At 38.4% G+C, this 21,532-nt stretch overlaps 1 protein-coding gene across 1 annotated transcript in view; it reads right to left on the bottom strand.

Annotated features, from left to right (window-relative positions):
* PRKN (parkin RBR E3 ubiquitin protein ligase) overlaps nt 1-21,532 on the bottom strand; it is a gene marked incomplete at its 5' end in the record, with an annotated part of 628,924 nt that overhangs the window by 285,278 nt on the left and 322,114 nt on the right. The window contains 1 exon segment of the mRNA XM_082305465.1: nt 552-688. Within this exon segment, the coding sequence (XP_082161591.1) occupies nt 552-688 (137 nt within the window).

Genomic DNA, 21,532 nt, shown 5'->3' with positions numbered 1-21,532 from the left:
CACAGCAAAATTTTTGAGAATTTTGCAGTCCATGTGCCAGTGTAATTGAATCAATTCTCAAAACACATCTTCCAGATTCAGTGTAAGCCTTTGTTTAGTCAACTCAAACTTTGTTTCTTACTCAGGTAAAACAGATAATCTACCATCTTCTCAGGGTGATTGCAGTCCTTTTTCTATTAGTACTTGAAGACAGGCCAAGAAAGTTAACAATTTACTTAATTTGAAAGTGGAAATGTGGAGGTCAAGGTGGGTTTTTTTAACCAGAGTGTAATGCTATCATCTGCTAGCACTTCATGATTATAAAATACTAATGTGAAGAAAGTATGCATTTGCTTTTAAGATAAATGCCCTTTGGAATTCAGTTAATTCTCCAGTTCACATGCTCAGCAAGAACCACTTCAATATTCAAATATTTTCTCCATGAAACGAAACAACTCCTATGAGAACAGTGTAATTCCACAGATATACTTAAAACTAACAGGTGATAAAAAAATCTTGCCCTGAAATAAAAATCACATAAATTTTTAAAAAGAAAATCAGCTAAAACATACCTACGCAAGGGAGGGAATAGCCAAGCTCCGGGTCATGGATGAACTGACGGTCATTCAGCATAGTCACACAGTACAAATGGAAACAATCTAGGCAAATAACATGGCGATGCACGCACTGGAACACAAGTACAGGACTCCTGTTAAAAACAAAACAGTGAAAATGATGAACAAGGACTGGACCAAACTCCACAAAAAGCTTTGTTTCAAACTTCTAATTTTATAATAATTTTTCGTTAGTAATACACAAGATTATTACGTACATAAAGACAGAATTTAGCCTGGCATATTGCAGCACTTTTTTTAAAAGAGATGGTTTCTAACATAAATGAGATGCAAGGAAAAGGAAACAGGTTTTTACTGAAAGTTGAAACTTTACTGAAAACTGGAACCTAAAGCAAGAAAAGTGCTTTAGTAACAGAAATCCTTTGCATGGGGTAAGATCACATATGGTAAAACATCAAATGGTGGTAGGTAGGATTAAATAGAAATGTGACCAGCTAGGAAAGTTAAACAGGACTTTGTGAAGACCACCCTGTGCCTTCAGCCGCTCAAGGCAGCCACTGGAACACTACATAGAGGGCATTCCCTTAGTAACAATGAGCAAAATAATTCAGCTGCTGGTCAGAGGTATGGGATTCAATTTGGGAACAATGCACCTAAACTTCAGTGCTATATATAAATACCTACCCGCATGCTAAGCGAGAAATTCCCACTATAGTCAATACACTCTGGACGTTGGAGCTGATCAGCCTCCAGGTATCTACATTAGGGTGAGCTGAACCACCCGCTTGGCTCCATTGTCTGTATGGACCAAATCTCCATGGACCGTTATGGGAGCTTAGACACCTGCCACACATGCAGACACCTACATGGAGACAACTAAATATGGGTATCCCAAGCTTGACAGGATACTCTTTGTGGAGATGCAGAGAGGAAACACTTGGAGTAAGTAAGGATAAATAGTTTTACTCCTGAGCTGGCCTGCACTCTCTGTGGCCTGCCACTGCTGTGGCCACAGCAAGGAGGGGCAGCGGCTCCCAGAATCCTGCTCAGGACCAGTACACCGGAGGTGAAAGAAAAAATGAGTAATATAGGACATATTACATAGACATGAAATGTGTCTTCACTGCAGGAACACAATGATAAACCTAATGGGTTTGCTCTAATATAAGCTAACTTCCGCTGACTCCTGATGGACATACCTTAACTGTCAATTCCAAAATAATGACTATAACCCCTTTGATAAAGTTATGTGCTCTTTAAGTGTTATACAATACTACTTGCTTATCTCTTCTCCTTGAGTATTACTAACCTCAAGTATCAAAATTGGAAAAATAGAGAGAGATCTGTAAAGCTGAAAAGAACAGTGAGATTCCCATTCAAATACTTAACTACTTTAGTCCTTTTACTCCACTCCTTGTCTGTGGGCAAAAACAGGTAGAAATGGGTTAAATGTTAAATTTTTTTAGTAACTAGGAAGAAAGAGAATTATTTTTAAAAATAGAAGGAGGAATTCTCACATATTCACTGTACTCCAGGAGACAGGTATTAAAATACAACATCAAATACAGCAGGACTTGTGATAAAATCATTAGTTAGCAGTACTGCTATAGCTTCTATAAATCCTGCTAGATGATGCTTTGAAAACCCACTGAAACAGTAGATCACCAAGCCCTCAATGTGGGAATAAAACTGCAAAATGTAATCAATAATAAGTTCAGATACTGTATATAAGCATTTAATCTTCCATGAAAATATGCTTTAGAGTTGCACATACTATAGAATTCATGGCAGTGTGTTGGTATCTCCAAAAAGATAATCTCTGTGTTTTAAGGATTTTGTTGAATAAAGCAGCTTAAAAACTGAATTAAATAAAACCTCCCTATTACTAATCCTTATTAGTTGCCCACTTGCTGTTCTGAATGTAACAAATAATAATTTTAAAAAGACAGCTGTAAGGCAAAATGAGAAGCTGATCTGTATCATTTTAGCTTTGGATGGTCCCAAAATCATTACAGAGAGCTCGTGGAGCCGTTATCTTGTCCCTGTGGTGCAAAAGTCCCCATGGCTCACCAGTCAAATGTAACCTTAAGAAAAACACTCCAAAGATTTCTTCCTGAAATGCAGATATATTCAAATTTGCCTATGGCTGCAATGGATATCTCTCTTTTAGGGTTAATTGCTCATTTTTGTTGCTTCAGTATCTGAGTAACTTTTTAGTTTCATGGGAAGCTCCCTGGATCTAAATTCACACCTCTCTGACCTTCATTTCGAAGACGAAATACATCTTATGTGTGAGGAGAGATCCACAAGAGAAAGCCATCAAAAGCTGAGTATCTTAAAAATACCCAGGCCAAAAATGAAAATGGCTTTTAACACTTTCACCTAAAGTTGCATGAAACCAAGACTAACAGCACGTCACTATGCAAATGAACTACTACAATCAGTTACTAATGTAAATTATTTTGTGACAATCAATTGTTCTTCTTAATATATTACAACTGTTTGAAATCAAAGTATATTCTCCAGAAGGGGCACAGCCATATATGTACACATTTAAACTGCATCTTTAGGAACAACATTAATGTTAAAATGTGCTATCTTTTAACACTATCAGACTCGCAAGCAATGCACACAAACTAAATATAAGTCTGGGTTCTGACTGTGTCACAAAACACAAGCTTAGCTTTCACAGCTATTACACTGTCCGCTAATTTTGCAGCCCACAGTATCTGTGTCATAAGGCTTTGAGAAACTCAATCTGTATGCAATGCAGATTTATCCAAATTCATTTGGCATTGGAACAGTCACTGCATTCCAACATTTGCAGATTTTGTATCAAAATAAAGCACTTCTAGTTTAAAAGAGATATAAAAGTTTTGTTCCTGAAATCAGTAAAGACGAAGATGTAAAGATTATGTTCATAATGCCCGGGTGAAGCTAGCAAATACTCATTTAGGATAACCCCAAGAGTTATTAATAGAAGCCTTGCTTGAACCAAACACAATTTATTTTAGAAAGGAATATTACGAAAGTCAAAAAATTTGCCATATCGTGTAACAAGGGCCCTTGCTCAATCTAACATAACAGTCTAGTAATGTAAATCTGATGTATATTTTAGAAGGTATTTCAGAGGTTCCATTTACATAATGTGTTTGGCTGAATTAGAGGCTTCATGAGAATAATATATAAGAAAAATGTTTCTCGCAGCAAGGGATAAATTGGTCCTTTTTGTTCGCCAATTAGGAATGTAACCACTTTTAAAAATTGAAAATCCAACATTACAATGCATCACAGAAAATTTCCATAATAAGTCACTCGCTCCTGTGCTCTGATTCCTTTTCATTAGGATTTTATCAGCATGCATTTACTTAAATGAAAAAGAAAGGAGAACCTAAATGTTTCTGCTTCATGTTATTACTGTCAGATAACTGTGTGGCACAACAATAGCACGGTTGGAAGCGCTATCTGGTCTCTACGCTCTTTCCTCCTCCTCCTAACTGAGAAGCAGCAAGACACAGAAAGTTCTCAGATAGACTGCAACAGTATACTGGCTAAATAAAGATATGAAGACTTGATCTTGTTTAGATAAGAAGCCCACTGGGAAATAAATTGTTCTAGTATATCCCAAAATCTTATAACAGTTATTAATGTTTTGAGAGTGAGTCCAATGGCTATGAATGTGAGGGGCTACTTAGCACACGGAATTATTTGCAGACATAACAGTGGATTAACTGATGTATCTTTCAATGCCTACTGAAGAAGAATGTGGGGCAATTTGTCCCTTGCTTGGTCTTTATCCTTCATATTTTGAATAAAGCGTGACTGAGTAAAGGTTAAACAGCACACCACATATATCAGTCCATTATCTTTTAGAAAATGTGAGTAGCCACAGTCTGAAGCACTTTGGAGCAAGGAATATATCTAAGCCTGTAGAAATCTGTGAAAAACATGTTGGACAAATCTGTGAAACCCCCTCGAGGTCATTTCTAGGTGACAGTTGGATTTTTCTCACCTCAATCTCAAAATCTTAACCAAATAATAATAAAAAACCTTAGCAGATGTCTATAAGGCTGCCTTGCTGGGATTACAGTCAGTGAAGCAAAAATAGCCATTTGGGATTCATTTCTGTGCAGTAAATAAATCTGAATGTACACAGCTATATCACAGCCTTTAACCCCACCTATGAGTGCTATATTTATCATAACACACTTCTGCATTTCTAATACATTTTTCCATGTTGGCAATCTTCCTGTACATCAAAAAGCTTTCTATATAAGTACCATGAAATAATTTAATTTATAAATGGATCTCTATGCCATTCCAAAATGAATCTTTGTTAACTTACAGATCAGATCAATAAACACCATTCAAGAAAACATGAATCACTGAATAAAATGTGTTAAAAAAAAGAAATTATGGAAAATATAAACTTTGGTGACATAGACACCACAGGCACTCTCCTACTTCATAAACAATCAAAGTAATTGAACGGAAATTCTGTCCTTGAGCAGCCCTCAATCAATTTTGGCTCTACCCTTGTAGCAGAACAAAATTACAATGCCTAAATAAGCCAAATTATTCATCCATCACATGGCTTCCTCATAGAACTGTGTGTAGGAAGAGTATAGTCTTCTAATTCATACAAAGCTGATGCCACATCTGGCTTTCCTGTCTATCGCATACAGTCCACAGTCTTATTCAAAACTATTGAAAGAATTGCCTGGTTATGATGCTTTAAGTGCATGGTTTTCTTACCGAGAAAATACTTCCAAGTACTTCCAGTTAGAGTAGATTATTAAAATCCATTAGAAAGATGCTACTATTTATATAAAATATAAAAATAGAAAATATAGAAAAATTACCACAGTGATTTCTGTTTTAGAACTGAGGCAGTTTGGAGGAAAGTAGAGCAACAAATCCTGCCTTTTAATGAGCAATATGCTATTATAAATAAATAGAAACAGTGACCTAGCAATTGCAGACAATTGTAAGTAACAATACAGGCCCTTAAATATTTAGCCAAGGGTAGGCATTTGAAATGGGTATCAAGACCTTACAAGAGAAAAGGAACAATGATAAAGTACTAAGAAAGAAATCTCACTGATATGACTTTGCAGTTAAGAACCCATCTTTCATGGACTTTTAGGAACACACAAAAAGTACATCCCTGCTTTCCCCTTCCTAAGGCATGAAAATAAATCTTTACATAGACTGTGCCAATTAAAAAAAACAGTATATATAAATACAGCATTCTCAGAAAACTGACATACTAAATCCACTAAAGCAATAAAAAAAATCCTGGGTTTGTGTCTTTGATCACTTGCCACACAATGCATCAAAGGTCATAAAGTGAAGGTTATGAACAGCATGAGACATCGCTGTGCGAGCTTAAATTTTCTGGCTGTGTTTCTGTATAAAAATGTATTCTGACCCACAGCTGTTAACTTAAAGGGTCATTGGCAAGTGAAATCTGACCTACTTTTTCCTCTATTATGTTACATGTTTTCCTTCAAAATGTGCTTTCATGTTTCTTATTTCTATTGGAAAGCGGCGCCAAGAGGTCAGAACCCAGGAACGGCCTCACAGTAATAAACCAGAATATAAGAGGGAAAAACAGGCACACTTAAAATTAGTGCACGTGGTGGCAAGTGCTCCTTTCAGCAGTGCTCCTGTTAACTCTGTTGTTAAGTTTTTTTTCATGCTATGGAAGTGACACACATTATTGCCTGTAAAATCCGCGATCGCTGTGGCAGGCAACATCTGCCTCCTGAGGACACAGGCAAGGGAATTCTATGTTACATGTACTGGTACATTCATATTAGTACCTGGCGTTAAATATGTGCTATGCCTGCTTGCTAGACATGCCTTGTCTGAGCTCTGTGTTCAGACACAATAACCACCCTTGGCACTAAGAGCTGAATCTTATGATATCAAGGAATGGGCAGTGATTAGTCTGGAGAAGAAACTTTTCCTGTAATCTATCAGACTAGCTGTCTACAGTGCTCCTCTGCACAGCAAATAACTGATAAATCAGTCATGCTTTGAAATCAGACCAGTACAACCTGCTCCTTTTCCTTCATCTGTGCTTTTACAACCTCATTAATGCTCCACTGGAGAGAAAAGGAAAAGACCTCGGTAATGGAAGCAAAAGATGACAAACGTGAACAAAGGAAGCAGCTCATGAGCTGTCCTAACCCAAGCCCTGATGCCAGTTGACAGTGGGAATATGAGAACAACCAACAGGACAATATAAGTGTGCAATGCCTTTGCTTTTCACAGAGCATGGAGGACTTTGCATGGATGTGGTTATTCAGAGCTCAGGGACCCTTGGATATTGATCTGCCCTATTCCTCCCAGCAATCCCCTGGGAGCTCAAGGACTGCCCTGGCATCAGGCTCACCATGATTTTTTATAAGTGTATGCAACTGCACTCAGTAGCACACCAGAAGACCATAATCACCAGTAGGAACACACACAATAGGAATGGCAGAGCAGCCTCCTTAAATGTTAACTCAGAACCTTTGTAGCTTGCTGAGCACCAGCTTACTGTGAACCGATTCCTCCATATTGGTTCTTTTGCATGCAATGACCTCCTAGAACCTATGGCACTTGTACCCTCAGCTTTTGCTGCCGAAGGGTGGCAAATGCTTCTTTCACCCTCCCCTGGATTTAAGCTGGCTCACAGCAGACTTTTCTCTCCCCCGAGGCAGCACCCGGCTTTCAGCAGCACAGGCAAAACTGCACATCGCAGGCAGTGCACACCAGCCACACACTTCATTTTGCCCAAAGAGCCTCCCTTTCATAGGCACCTAACTTTCTAACTGGAGACACTTGACTTTGACAGACTAGAGATATACAGTCAGAAATCACCCTAGTTTGGTTTTCAGAAAAAAAAAAAAAAAAACAACAAAACAATCAGCAAGGCAACTGATGAAGTAGGGAGAATGACAGGATATCATGATAACAGCAGGAAGGGCTAACTCCACCTGCACAAGCAGCACCATGCAATCCTTCAGTAATTAAAGATAAATAAATAAAAAAAGTCAAAATGCCTTTGTACCCTACTGGCCTCTTATTCTCCTGACTGGTTGCTGAGGATGCCATTGGTTTCTTCCAAGGATTTAAACCTTATTTAGCCTTACTCCCTACATCTATGCTAGTAAAATTAACATTGTCAGCAAATGTTCTTATGCCACTGGAATGCAACTGTCTATGCTGTTAAATTGTCAGAATGGGCCCTGGCATGGTTTTAGGCTTGCCAAATAGCAAAGTCCCAAACAGTTTCTGGGCATAGTCCAAGGGTTACCATGTGCTGTCTCCAACAGGCAACAGCAATCTTCATGTCGCCACACTGCTTTAAAAAATAAGAGAGTTTAATAGTACAGATTTGTAGCAGAAGAGCTTTATTCTGGGACCCTTCTCTTAATACCAAAGCTTACTGAATTATTCTCTGTTTTCTTATTTTAGATTCATACCACCACTCCCGAAACCGAACCGTTTGAGATAGCCTGTGAAAATTATGTTGTCTGTAAATACATTACATAGAAGAAAAGTTTCCCAAGACAAAAGACAAGACAAAATCATGACCTCTTTTTGCCTTCTTGTGGATGCTGAAATCCCTGGAAAGACACAGGAGGAAAAGAATATTGGATATCATCTTAAGGGATGTCGTCACATTATCCTCTTCATTCCCTGCGACTCCAGGAGGAACTAGGACTGTTGGATACAGCGTGTTTCCACTGTGTAAATTTCAGTTATTCCCTTCCAGTTAGCTTTGAAAATACACCCTGGTTTATGAACTGTAAGATTGTGTCTCTTAAAATGTATGGAAGAAAAGAAGACTGGAAAACAGAGTAAGGCAGACAAGTGGGGAAGGGGTGGAGGAAAGAAAGATGTAAGAGGGAGCAGGAGGTAGAAGTGATACGTTAAGTGCATTTGCTCCTAGAGAATTATCTTTCACCACCTTAACATTATGTTTTATGCTTTTTCTCATCTTTCTTTTCAAATACGAATATTCAATTTATATGTTCATCCAAACAATAACTTGAGGGTGCTTCCCATTAAATGAATCTTCAGTCTCAACCAAAGATATGATTATTATCTTATAAACAAAAACACCCTCAAGTTATTGTTAGAATAAAGAGGTTTCTTTATAGAAAAAAATCACTTTTTTCAATTCCTCACTATCATTATAATTTACAGATAATATTTTACCCTTTCCTCCTCAAGGCAAATACCTTAGCATAAACGTCAAGGTGCAGTTATCTGAGAACACCACCTACATCAGCACCTCCACTGAAAGGGAAGAAGAACAAGCCTTGGGCAGGCAAGTCTCACTGAACGCATTGTGACTTGGTAGATTTTAAGTGTACAAAGCAGTTAATTCCCCTTAATAGTCTGAAGAAAATAGTATGCAATGTCCACCAGAAAATTGTACTAGCAGTGAGAATGGCTTTATGTCATTTTTCTATACTGCTTACAACCACTATCGTAAGATATTCATATTGTGATTTTTTTTTTTTCTTATCTTGTTATGGCCCTTGTCACAAGAACAAATGTGGAATTTAATTGCCCAACATGCGCACAGCTCTATGTGTAAATTTTTTCATTTGCTTCCTCCATCCTTCTCCCTTCATGTCAACTTCCACTACATAGAAGAGTAAATGGAATTAACTTTCCAACCAGGAAAAAAAAAAAAACAAAACAAAAAAACCCCACACAAATTAAATAGTAAAAAATCAGAGAAATTATTACAAAGTTTGGGAAGTATCAATTCTGAATTTGTAATTGGGCCAATAAAAAAAAAATGCAGAAAATTCTAAAGATGTACAGAAATTAAACTCAGGGCAAAAGAGGATTCTGGAAGTTCAAATGATTGTATGTGCCTCTTTCTTGTTTAATCTTAGCGTACATTTTCATTAGTTTTGTACTGCCTACTTGGAGGCTGGCTGATCCTCTTTGTGCCTGTTCTTTCAAGGAATTACAGAATATATCAGGACTCAGGTAATCTACTGCTCTTTGTACAGGAGTACTCAGAAAAAATCTTCTCCCGTTTCTCTACCTGACCTAATAATCTGTGTAACACTTATGAAGACTGACATTCATCCAAATATAACTTTGCATTTCTATAGGACCATTCAATTCCAAATCTTGATACCCAAATGATGCACAGAGTACAGTGGAAGACAATAACAAATAGACACATCTGAGATTTATCCCTCTTCGAAATTTACTGAATATTGTAGGAATGGAAGCAAGGGTATTCACAATATTGCTTTAGAATATCATCATCTCTGGCAATCCTGTGGAAGCTGTTTGTGATGCTAACATGGACTGACTTCTGAAAGAAGACATATTGCAAGAAAAAAAAAATGTGGTGGCCATTTCCCCTTTTCCTCAAGCAGACCAGGATTTAGTTAATGAAATAGTGATATACTATTCATATAAATGTCACAGAACTTATATGAAGACACTTAGTGGAAAAAGAGTGTGCATGAAAGGGCATGTATCTTGGGAACCCTCCCTAATACTTCATTTTTGCCCATCTTTCCTTTGTTTTGACGAAGCGGTTTACTTTCCACCTCACACTTAGCTAGATACGTGGACTGACACATGGGGAGGGAAAGGAGTATGGATTTTTGATCTTACCCCCTCCTTGCCCTCATTGAGCATTTGCTCAAAGAGAAGGACACAGCAAGCAAACTCTGCAACTTTCTCGGAGGGGATATAACAGCCATAATTGTCAGCAGTAATGAATAGTTTTGACTTCTCATATTTATCTACTGTTTTCCCAGAATACATAGATCTTTCCCACAGAGACTATTCATATTCACTCTTCTGTTATACTCTCTCTCTGTTAGAGGAAGTAACCTGGCCTCAAGAGAGAAGACAGGTTATAGGTGGAAACTTGATACGTACCCCAGTAATTTCTGAGAAAAACTAAGACAAATAAATTCAGAAATATTAACAGGCATTTACTACGGTAAGTTTTCCTCTGCCTTCAGTTTCCTTTTGACAACTGCCTCACCATGCCATACTTACTGCATATGAGCTAGGTTCCAGATTGCAGTCTAGCTAACAGGAACAAAAGGAGGAGTAAAAAGAGCAAAGAAACAGAACAGAAAAGAAGCAAAACAAAATTTTAATGTAATAAATCAAACTGATTTAACATGTGAAATAATATCCAGGACATGTCTTGCAATCATCATGGATAAAATCATTACTTAGCTTCATGGTCTGCCTATATTCATTCACAGGCTGATCAAACCATAAACTATATACAGAAATCTTCCATTACAAATGGTGGATTTCTTCCATTACAATGGCAAAGAGAGTGTATTTGTACAGGGGGTCTAAGAGCTGGCTCAGCCCTAAGAATCTGTACACCACTAAAATGTGTCCAAGGAATACATTTGGACTCTGTGACAAAACCCTTCCTGCTCCTTCTTTTGCTCAGGGAACAAAGAGAGAAACATTCTTTCTCAAAACATATTGACAAAAGAAACAAGTGCACATCACTTAATTCAAAGTGTAGGACAAAATAGCAAACATTTCCCAAAAGAAATGTTTCTGAAGCTCCTGCATTTTCTCTCCTTCAAATTATAGAACAGTGCCTGAAATAAATGGCAACCCCACCTTATTTAAAATGGTATTTATCAATGATCATTGGAAATTAGATCACTCATCAATCCCTACCTTTTGCTTTTAAGTGAAACATTCAAACTCTTGTAACTTTTCCAATCACTTGAAATACTATATATGAAAACTGTACTCCAAGCTATATTTTTTACCCTTAAAAATGACTTTAAAGTTTTAAAGTTTTACTTAAAGTTTTTACACTCATAAGTTTTTTAAAATTAGTGTTGTTTAAAAGAGAGAGGACATGGACCTACTTTCTTTAAAAAAAACCCCAGGACATAGGGGAATGCATTGATTGGATTTTGGTTTTTAATTTAGATGCTATGTAGAAATAAACTCTGGGATTAAGATTGTACATGGCAAAACATAAACATTTCTTTAGGATATTAGTGATGAAGAGAAAAGTACATTACCTAGACTGTAGTCTGCAGATTCTGTCAGATAAAATAAGGAAAAAACTGGAACACAAAATGCAGATTCCCTGCCTCAAATCTCTGCACTGCATTATCTTCAGACAGAAAACACTTAGAGATGCTAAGAAAAAAGATCTTTTAAAATTAGGGAGTCTCACTTCTTTATTCTATTTCAAAAAAATCTAAAAGGCCACATGGTATAAGGCTCCATTCACAGAATGGACTGCAAGAACTTTTATGGGATACTAACTGCCATATCCTAAGTTATGACTCATAACGGCTCATGTAAAACATTATTCAATTACACTATTATCAAGTTTAAATGTAACAATACTCGGAAAGGAAATGTCAACGGATGTTTGATATTTAATTTTTAAATAAATCTAATTCATCTGTTTTCTAGCATATATATGATTTTTCCACCAAATCCTAGTCTCACGAAGACAAACTTTTCTGGTAATAATGGAAAGCCTTGAAATTCAGTGATGAGAAACAGAGGGCACACAGAAAATGCAGCTGTGCAAATTACGTTAACAAGTAGGGCTACTAGGAGTACAAACTTGTCTGAAGTCATATGTTCTGCTCTCAATGTCATGTCTTTGAAAGTAGTTCATACAAAGGATTTATGCTTTCTTAACGAGAAAGAGGGCTGTACTGTGCTCAGCCCTGCTTATTTCTACATAGATGGACACAGCATACACTTTGATTACCATGAAGGCAATGACTGAATCTGGTAGGAATGTGGTGTTGCTTCTCTGAAAATACTAAAGAAATGCGTTTCGTTGCAGTCTGCAAAGGAGCAACTAATATCACAGCAACAAAAAACTACATGGGACACCGGCAGGGAAGTTACCAAAATGACCAACAGAAAAGTTAAGACTTGCCACTTCTTTCCTAGGTCTGATTCTGTTTTCATTATAATCAATAGCTAAAACATCATTGACTTTAGCTGACCAAAATTTGGCCTTACACTTTTTTGAATAACTACAAACATATAATTCAATGTGAAAAATAATAATATCTTAAATTGACAGGGGCAGACCAGGTGTTTTAATCACATCCAAAAAATGTAATTGCGCATCAGCCGCATACAGAAAACATGTTTGCACCTGTATATCTGCTCAATTTTACCTGGAAAACATTCTACTTTAGCATTCATTGGACGTCTTTGTCTTTTTAAGTGGAGGAAGAGAGAAAGCTAGGTTCTGAAACAAAATCAACTGATAAAAGTTTTACTGGTATTTCCTTATCTGTAAAAATGGTACCTTTCCCCCTCCACCCCAAATACTATAATCAACATCTTGCTCATACCACTTATTCAGGAGTTTGGGGGACCGGTTAAGGCCAGTGAATCTCACTGCTATGCTCTGCCTGACCTGATTTAGAGTTCAAAATCAGAGAGAACAGAAGTTCATCAGCTAAATTAAAGCTAGAAGCACAATAAGGCACCATTTTTAGGACGCTCATGCTACTAACTACGCCAGGTTTCCTAGCAGTTACATCTTCGGCTGCACAGGTACTGGAGCTGACTCTGCCTCATTCCTCCTTTGTGGCAACTTCATAATCCCCTGGCAACGTGCAGACTGGGAAGGAAAAGGGCAAAACCAAACCAAACCAAATATAACCCTTGAAATGACAGCTACTAGGAATACTAGGACTACTCAGCAATCCAAGTGTATGGATTCAATTCAAAGCTCTTCCAGAAACTGCCAAACCCTGTGAGCATGATTGATCCCCCAAAGAAGGTTCAGGCCAATTCTAATCAAAACTGGCTCACACATTCCCAATTATATAATGTACCAATTATGTTTCCCATTCTCTCTTACATTAGCTAGCCCGACAGCAGCCTCCTGGCACTCTGAATCACCACACTACACATGCTCAGCTGAGCACAGGAGCTGCGCAGGTTTTATAAATAGTGCCTGCACACGGTTTCAGTGTACTTGAGCAAAGGACCTTTTTATTTGAGGGTTGGCCTCGCTACAGACAGCCTTCTTACAAGGGGTGAAGTTTATCAGATTAGAAGCAACACTGTTAGTATTCAGGACACATTTCCAAGTGCATATGACATGTCAGCTGCTTACATATCTTCCAATTCTGCTTCACGTATTCCTTTTAAAGTTAAACACAAAGTGACAGAAGTGTAGAAATATCTGTGTCCTGCACTCTGTGAACATAACAGCTAAAAAAACCACCTTGACATGTCAGCTGACAACAGAAAAAAAATCCCTGACCTCTACTGAGGCATTCTGATTTTCCTAACATCAACTACTTGTAACAGAGAGGAGAACTGAAAATACATAATCATGAACTCCACAATTAATATATATGTATATAAAGCATGAGGAATTTTGTTTGCATACCCCCAGACACAGTTTCAGTCTTTGCTCCTCTTTCTGTGTCTGTACAACTACCTATTCTACTTTACAGAGACATCCCAGAGATCTAAAAATAGGGGTAGCTAGTTGTTTATTTCATGTATTTGTAGCTATTTTCTTTTAAAAGGTACTTTCCTGCATCTTCGTTGACAGATACAACACTTTCAGCAGCTAGTTCTTTCGTCATTTAAATAAAGAGAGCACTCCCTGCAGCAACTCCTTTTCCTCCAAAGTTAATTCCCTACTACTATGTTTTTCTCTGTCCTTGAGATTCCTTCTTCACCATCTCTCTATTTCTACCTTCAGCTATCATTTCCAAATCAAGGCCAGCTTGGTCACCCTGGGTTCCTGTGGGACCAGGAATATAGTTCAACAGAAGAGGATGACCCTCCCATGAAAGCGATGCTACATGACATTTTTCCTATTAGTCTGATTCTGCATTCTGTATTTACTGTACAAATTCCAATTTCTAGAAACACAGGGGCAACAGGTATAGATTCATTTATGATAAATGCAGCACGTTGTACATTGCCAAAGGATTTCTTCTTAGTGTTATTCACATCTTAATTTTACGTTCAATTAACTACCAAGAAACTTTTGACCTTTTAATATTCAATATTTGAGAAGTTGTATGATGAAATAAGACCTTTCATTTACCTAATAGTTGGATGATGGGGTTGGTTATGCTTTAAATGCACACTCTCGGGGAGGGAGGGGTAAGCTGTAGCTCTTTAAAAACCACACGTGTCCACACGACCTTCAACATCCTGCACGTGCCGTGAATTGCATGGGAGACATTTGTTATGTACCTTGAAAGGTGAAGAGCTTCAGCAACCTTGCTGAGATTCTTATCTGTACTCAGAGGATGGGGCCTAATTTTAATCTTGCTTAGTTCTGCATTAATCAGAACTGACTACACACTGAGGACAGTAAAACTGGTCAACTGTAAAACCAGTGGGAGATCAAAATTTTGTGGCAAACCAGGTACCTGCAACTCTCTTGCAGTGTTTCTCAGATAATGGGTCATGATCCTGAGAGAGGTCACAATCAGAACAATCAGAAAATTGCAGCAAAAATGTTGCCTCGATTATATTACAAAGAAAATAAAATTAATGGAACTCTTTCAAGGAGGACAAAACCTTCAAAGCTGAGTGTTACAGGGAACAGAAATGCACGTTTTTAAGGTAACACAAAAAGAGGCCTATTACAAAAATACTTGTCTTCGAATTGGGCAAATGGGCCACCTGAAAAGTTTGAGAAACTCATCCCTAGCCATTTAATCCAATTTACTTATTTTTTTTATTTATTATTTGCTGCAGCTATTCATATAATCATAGTATATTCTAAAAGGTCACTACCCTTATCTGTCATGGATATTTCAGAAAAGTCTAGCTGAGATAAAGCTAATGTGCCTGTTTCTGGGAAAAAAGTGCCTTCAAATGTTTTCTGATGATAATATTAATGCTCTACAGTAGAGGTGATACTTAGTCACCCTGGAAGCCAACCATCTGTAGTGCAATATATAGTTGCTAAGCAAAATGTATGAAAGTGTAACTTCCTGACCCAAGTGACAAAGGAGCAAACAAGGAGAGGTGCTCTGCTGGACCTCATGCTCGCAAACAATGAGGGGCTTGTTGGGGATGTGAGGGCTGAAGGCAGCCTCGGTTGCAGTGACCATGAGGTAGTGGAATTCTGGATCCTGAGAGGAGGCAGCATGGCAAAATGTAGGATTGCAGTCACTGGACTTTAGGAGAGCAGACTTTGGCCTCTTCAAGGATCTGCTTGGAAGAGTCTCATGGGATAAGGCCCTGAAGGGAAGAAGGGTCCAAGAAAGCTGGTTGATATTCAAGGATCACTTTCTCCAAGCTCAAGAGTGGTCCATCCCAATGCCCAAAGTCAGGCAAAAATGCCAGGAGGCCTGCATGGATGAATGTGGAGCTCCTAGAAAAACTCAGACATAAGAAGGAAGTACACAGAAGGTGGAATCAGGGTCAGGTAACCTGGAAGGAATATAGAAGCACTGTCCAAGCATGCAGGGGCCCAGTTAGGAAAGCCAAAGACTACCTGGAACAGAATCTGTTGAGATGTCAAAGGCAACAAGAAAGGCTTATATAAGTGGCAAAAGTACAAAGTCCTGCACCTGGGGAGAAATAACCCCAGGCATCAGTATACAATGGGAGGCAACCAGCAGGAAAGCAGCTTTGCAGAAAAAGGCCTGGGGGTCCTGGTGGACACTGAGTTGAACATGAGCCAGCAATAAGCTCTTGCCACAAAAAAAGCTAATGGTATCGTGGGCTGCATTAGGAGGAGTGTTGCCAGCAGGTCAAGGGAGGTGATCCTACTCTACTTGGCACTGATGAGACACACCTGGAGTACTGGGTCCAGTTCTGTGCTCTCCAGTACAAGAGAGACATGGAGCTACTAGAGAGATTCCACTGAAAGGCCATTAAAATTATTAATGCACTGGAGCATCTCTCATATGAGGAAAGGCTGAGAGAGCTGAGACTGTTTAACCTGGGGAAAAGAAGTCTCAGGGGAAATCTCATCAATGTATAGCCATCTGAAGGGAAGGTGTAAAGAAGACGGAGCCAGGCTCTTTTCAGCGGTACCTGCTGACAGGACCAGAGGCAATGGGCACAAATGGAAGCACAAGAGCTTCTGTCTGAACATAACAGGAAACTTTTTTACTGTGAGGATGACCAAGAACCAGCATACGTTGCCCAGAGATTTTGTGGAGTCTCCATCCTTGGAAATATTCTAAAGATGTCTGGAAATGGTCCGAGCAACCTGCTCTAGGTGAGCCTGCTTGAGCTGGAGGCTGGACCAGATGACCTCCAGAGGTTCCTTCCAACCTCAACCATTCTTTGATTCTGTGATTCTGTAAATGAGATATTAGCATACAGTAGAATAAACAAACAAAGCTAAAATTACTATATTTCATGAAAGTAATGCAGAGTCGTACCATTCATTAATAAAAGGTGACTAATTCTAACTAGCTAACTCAAGATTGCAACCCCAAACTGAAACGCGTGCATGAGGGGTTCTGGGCAATGTACTTTTTAAACTGAAGAAAGTTATGGGAGAGGATTATTTTATTTTGTTCGTGTTGGGATTGTATATATTAACTTCAGAAGGACAGTATCCTTTCCCTCCCATGAGAAACAAAACTGCTTGCAGGGCTCCTCTGTACCCTTGTTTAATCTGTGACATTGCAATTGGAATTTGTCACTCTAGGAGCTGCATCTGATGTTACAGCCTGAAGCGGAGTTAAACCAAAATAAACAATCTGCTCCATTCTGCTTAGACTAATACGACAGTGATGTAAGCCCCAGCACAGTGGAAAATGCATAAATGGGCTGCCACACAGCACACACACACATAAAACCAGAATACAGCTCAGAAGTTTTATTACTAATACACATAGGGTGAAAGAAGCCTTGCTTGGACTTTGGCTTTGCTATGCAACAGTATATTTTTTTTGCGTGCGTTAACGTGGAAAATATGCTTATTATTTCAAAAGGCTCTAAGAGTTTTGTGCTGCACTGAGAAAATATCTTTTTCTAAAACAAAAAAAAGTTCAGTCAAGTATTTGTTTCATCACAACTTGTGCAAAGTTATTAGGGTGGGAGAGCTGAACAGGATTATTTTATCATAAGCATCCCACAGTGACACAAATGTGTAAATATTTGTCCCAGTATCTTGTGGTTGAATACAGTATTCATCCCTCCCTGCCTCTCTGTCTCTCTCTCTCTCTCTGGTTTTTGATTTAGGGTCTCTGGAGCTTTGCCAATGCTAGGCTGTTTGTTCCAGTTGCACATACAGGCTCATTTATGCAAATAGTCACGTTGATGCCCTAATCTGGTTATTCCTTCTACTCAGGATCACTTGATCAGAATGAGGATGGAGGGAAAAAACGCTGTACGTAATTCTGTTAAATTCGTCAGCTGAAATGGCTGACCTTAAATCTAGCGTCTTACATGCAGTCATTTTTCCTTTTCTCTCTCCCCAAGCTAAGAAAGCTCTGCAAAGGCAACTGACTGAGCAGGTCACATTTTCTATAAAGATACAAAAAGGTTATCTTGTTCCAATAATTTTATTTCAGGAAAAAAAGAGGATGGAGTGAGAAGGAAGGCAACAAGGTCACTTCAATAACATCACAGAATATTTTCTCCTAACTGCCTTATTATTTATATACTTTCATCTTCAAAGATGCATTTTTATACAAAAAGGCAAGAAAAAACAGCAACAACCCCCCCATTTTATGTGAATAAGGCAGCTCATGAAAATTAAGGGCCTAAGAGCAAAAAACCTCCTCTTTGCACATCAGGCACAATTTATATGGCCCCAAGTGCAAGCTTTCCCATATTGTCCTGCCAGTGACCTCAACCCTCATCTGTAAAATCATTTTGTCAAAGGAGATGAGGTTATCTAGTCTGGGTGACAGCTCAGGTCGCACATTTCTTCTCATCAGAGGCCCCTACATGAGCCCAGCTAAAGCGTAACAGCTAAAATTTAAAAGTAATGCCAGGGAAGATACTCGGAACGCAGCGGATACCCGTTTGCACTTTGCAGAGAAGCAGCTGGCCTTTTACAAACATCCTGCTCTGCTTTCTTGCTCCTGCCTTGCTGACAGCCCAAACTGCGAGCTGCTTGTTTTCCCTGTTGCTGCAGATCATCTGCTGGGCACTGGCACGGCAGGACTCAGCCCTCGCTTGCCACTTTTGCTGTGCCATGGGACCACAGCACTGCAATATTAGCAACTTTAGAATTCCTCTTGATTTTTCAAATTCTTACTTTAAGCAGCTTCTTCCACCACATCCCACTAATAAAGGCATCGTGCTCTGCGTCTACTTGTTTCTATTCTCAAGTTGTATCTCAGACTGGATCTGGGTATTTCCCAAAGCTTCCCTTCCCCCATCAGGCAAACTCCAGACAGCAGAAATATTCAGATCTACCCCTAGATGGGGCTACTGTCCACAAGTCGCTGCACTGAGATTACAAATTCAATTCTCTGAGCACAAGAAACTGAAATTAAGTACTGACTATGTATTAATCTCCATCCCATTTATTAACCCCCTCATCCTTCATACATACTTCTCTGGCCTAGACTGGCACATGCCAGTGATCATATTAAAACCTTCAACTTTGTCTCATCCCTTTTCTACCCTGCAATAAGAGCTATTTTCCAATCCCATAAAACTAGACAGAAAAAGGAAGAGCTCTGGATGTTTCCTAGGTTAGCAGCAGCCAGCAAGTGATGTAGGGACGATTCTGTCATGAGATCCTGTACTGAGATATTTCAACAAGATATAATAATGTTGAAAACATCTAGGGGATGCATATATTAATTTTTCTGTTTAACTCATATGGCACATAATATCTTTCACATTTATTGCCATGCAAGTTATCTTCTTCATATAATTTTCTATTTTCAGCTTCACACTTTCTTAGCTGGTTGCATCTAATGAGCACTATATTGAAAAACCAAAGCAAATCCCTAAAGAATGTGTTTAATACCCAAATAAAAGAATTTCATGAATTCTTTGTGATTTTAGCAAGATCTCAAGAGTGATTCCAGATAGCAGAATGAACAATAATGATATAAACAGATGAAACAAATTACTTTGCATATTTACAGGTCCCTTTCCACTTGATGGCTTCAGGAACCTGTCCCACGCTGACCTTAAAGTCATTTCCACTTACACTGTGAGTGCAACTCACTGTGACACGAGTTGGAAATATTTTATATGCACCATGTACAAGTGTAAATGGACAAAGACAGGAAGCAAAGAATTCAGCTATGATTACTGGTCTCTGCCAAAGTGATTATTATGCTATTTCTTTCCACTCTAATTTGAAGACAGAGAGATTCTGCAGTTTGTTTCCTAGAACTACTTCTACAAAGTTTGTATGTTCACGTTTACATAAAAGAAATTTATAGAAGAGTTGTCGGTACTGCTGTATGCAGAGATGAAATGATTCCATGTTAAGTTAAAAAAAATGGAAAGAAAAAATGGAAAGGAATAAAGAGCACGCATAGTGGAACAAAGCAGACAATCAAATAGAAGTAGACAGAATAATTATAGATGTCTGAATAACACTCCAGATGGCATTTTGGGCATCACAGTCAATAAGCAGGCTGTTTCAGGGGACCAGCATGTTAGCACATTATTGCAACAACTGGAAACCAGCAGCTGAAGCATGTCTGTCTGATTATCCAGGGAGCGGGCTACATGCAGCAGCCAAAACCAAGAAAAAAACAGCGTCTGGATGCTTACTGGTATGACAGGTTCAGGGACCCATTTTTCTTAACAGTAAGGACATGCTTAAAAGAAGTTACCACAGCCATAACTACCAGTCACTTCATGAGGAAGTGTCCTTAGGCCAGCTAATCTGGCCTAAAGTTTGGGCATGTATAAAAAGTATCTTTTCAGCATTAATTACCCCATCTATATAATTTAAATTGCAATTTCTACACTTCTGGTCAGATGAAAATCAAGCTGGTTCCTGCGTTCTTCTCCCTCTGTGCAAATTCATTTCAGTAAAAGCAACAATAATAGCTGAAAGGGAGTTTACACTAAGATTTCATTTTACTCCCCTGTTCACCACTGGAATCTGCAAACTACTTCTGCAGTTGTAACTGTTTGGGTTGAATGTTAAATTGTCTGCCAAAATAAGCTTGATATCTTGTCAGTTATCTTCTCAAATGAAATACATCATCTTCAGTACAGCAGAGAGTCCCATTGCTGATATGCAGCGCTCAGGAAATGTATTTCAGGGATAGAAGGCCTGATATTTCCATCAAGTAGAAAGACCCTTAGCAACACCCATCCCATAGAAAGCCCTAAATTTATGCTAAAACAGCAATTCTGTGAAAACATAATATATGATAATTCTCCCAAATGTCAAAAATAATGTGCCTTCTTGCTTTCAATTTCAAAACAAAGTTACACCATAGAGCTCCTACAGATCTGAAATCAGAAACAAACTCCACAGTTTCAGCTCTGGAATTAAAAGTTTTAGTACTGAGTATCTTCATTATTTTTCTTTGATTCCTGGCTTTAGGTTTTTCCATTAATGACTCTTCAGGTCTCTTTTTACCTGAGCAGATCTACATATAAAAATCCCAACAAAACAAACAAAAAATCCCTTAACACTAATCCCTGAGATACTATAGCAAAATAAATAAAGATATTTGAAATAATCTCTTTAGCTCATGGTATGGTTTTTAAATGTTCACATTAAAAAAATTACAGTTCTTTACTGCTCCTTGGTTCACAAAAAATCCCCTTGTAAGTACTGTAGAATGCATTTGTCAATTAAAGAACTTGCGGAGCCCTCCTACCTCCCCAAGGGTATTAGTTGCTTGTTCTGAAAACAGAAAATAAATATGTTACGGTGGGTTTTTTTTGCCTGGGATTGTTATGTCACTGTATCAGAAAATAATAAAAAAAATTTGGTTTGGAAAAGATAGTAAAAATATGCAGTAGTTTTCTAGCTCACTGTGATATAAAACATATTTATCTATGTACACACATTCCACCCTCAC

The sequence above is a fragment of the Platalea leucorodia genome (genome assembly GCF_965183815.1).
Source record: "Platalea leucorodia genome assembly, chromosome: 3".
Taxonomy (NCBI): domain Eukaryota; kingdom Metazoa; phylum Chordata; class Aves; order Pelecaniformes; family Threskiornithidae; genus Platalea; species Platalea leucorodia.
The sequence above is the reverse complement of the archived record's forward strand: the minus strand, read 5'-3'. Positions and strand labels throughout refer to the sequence as shown.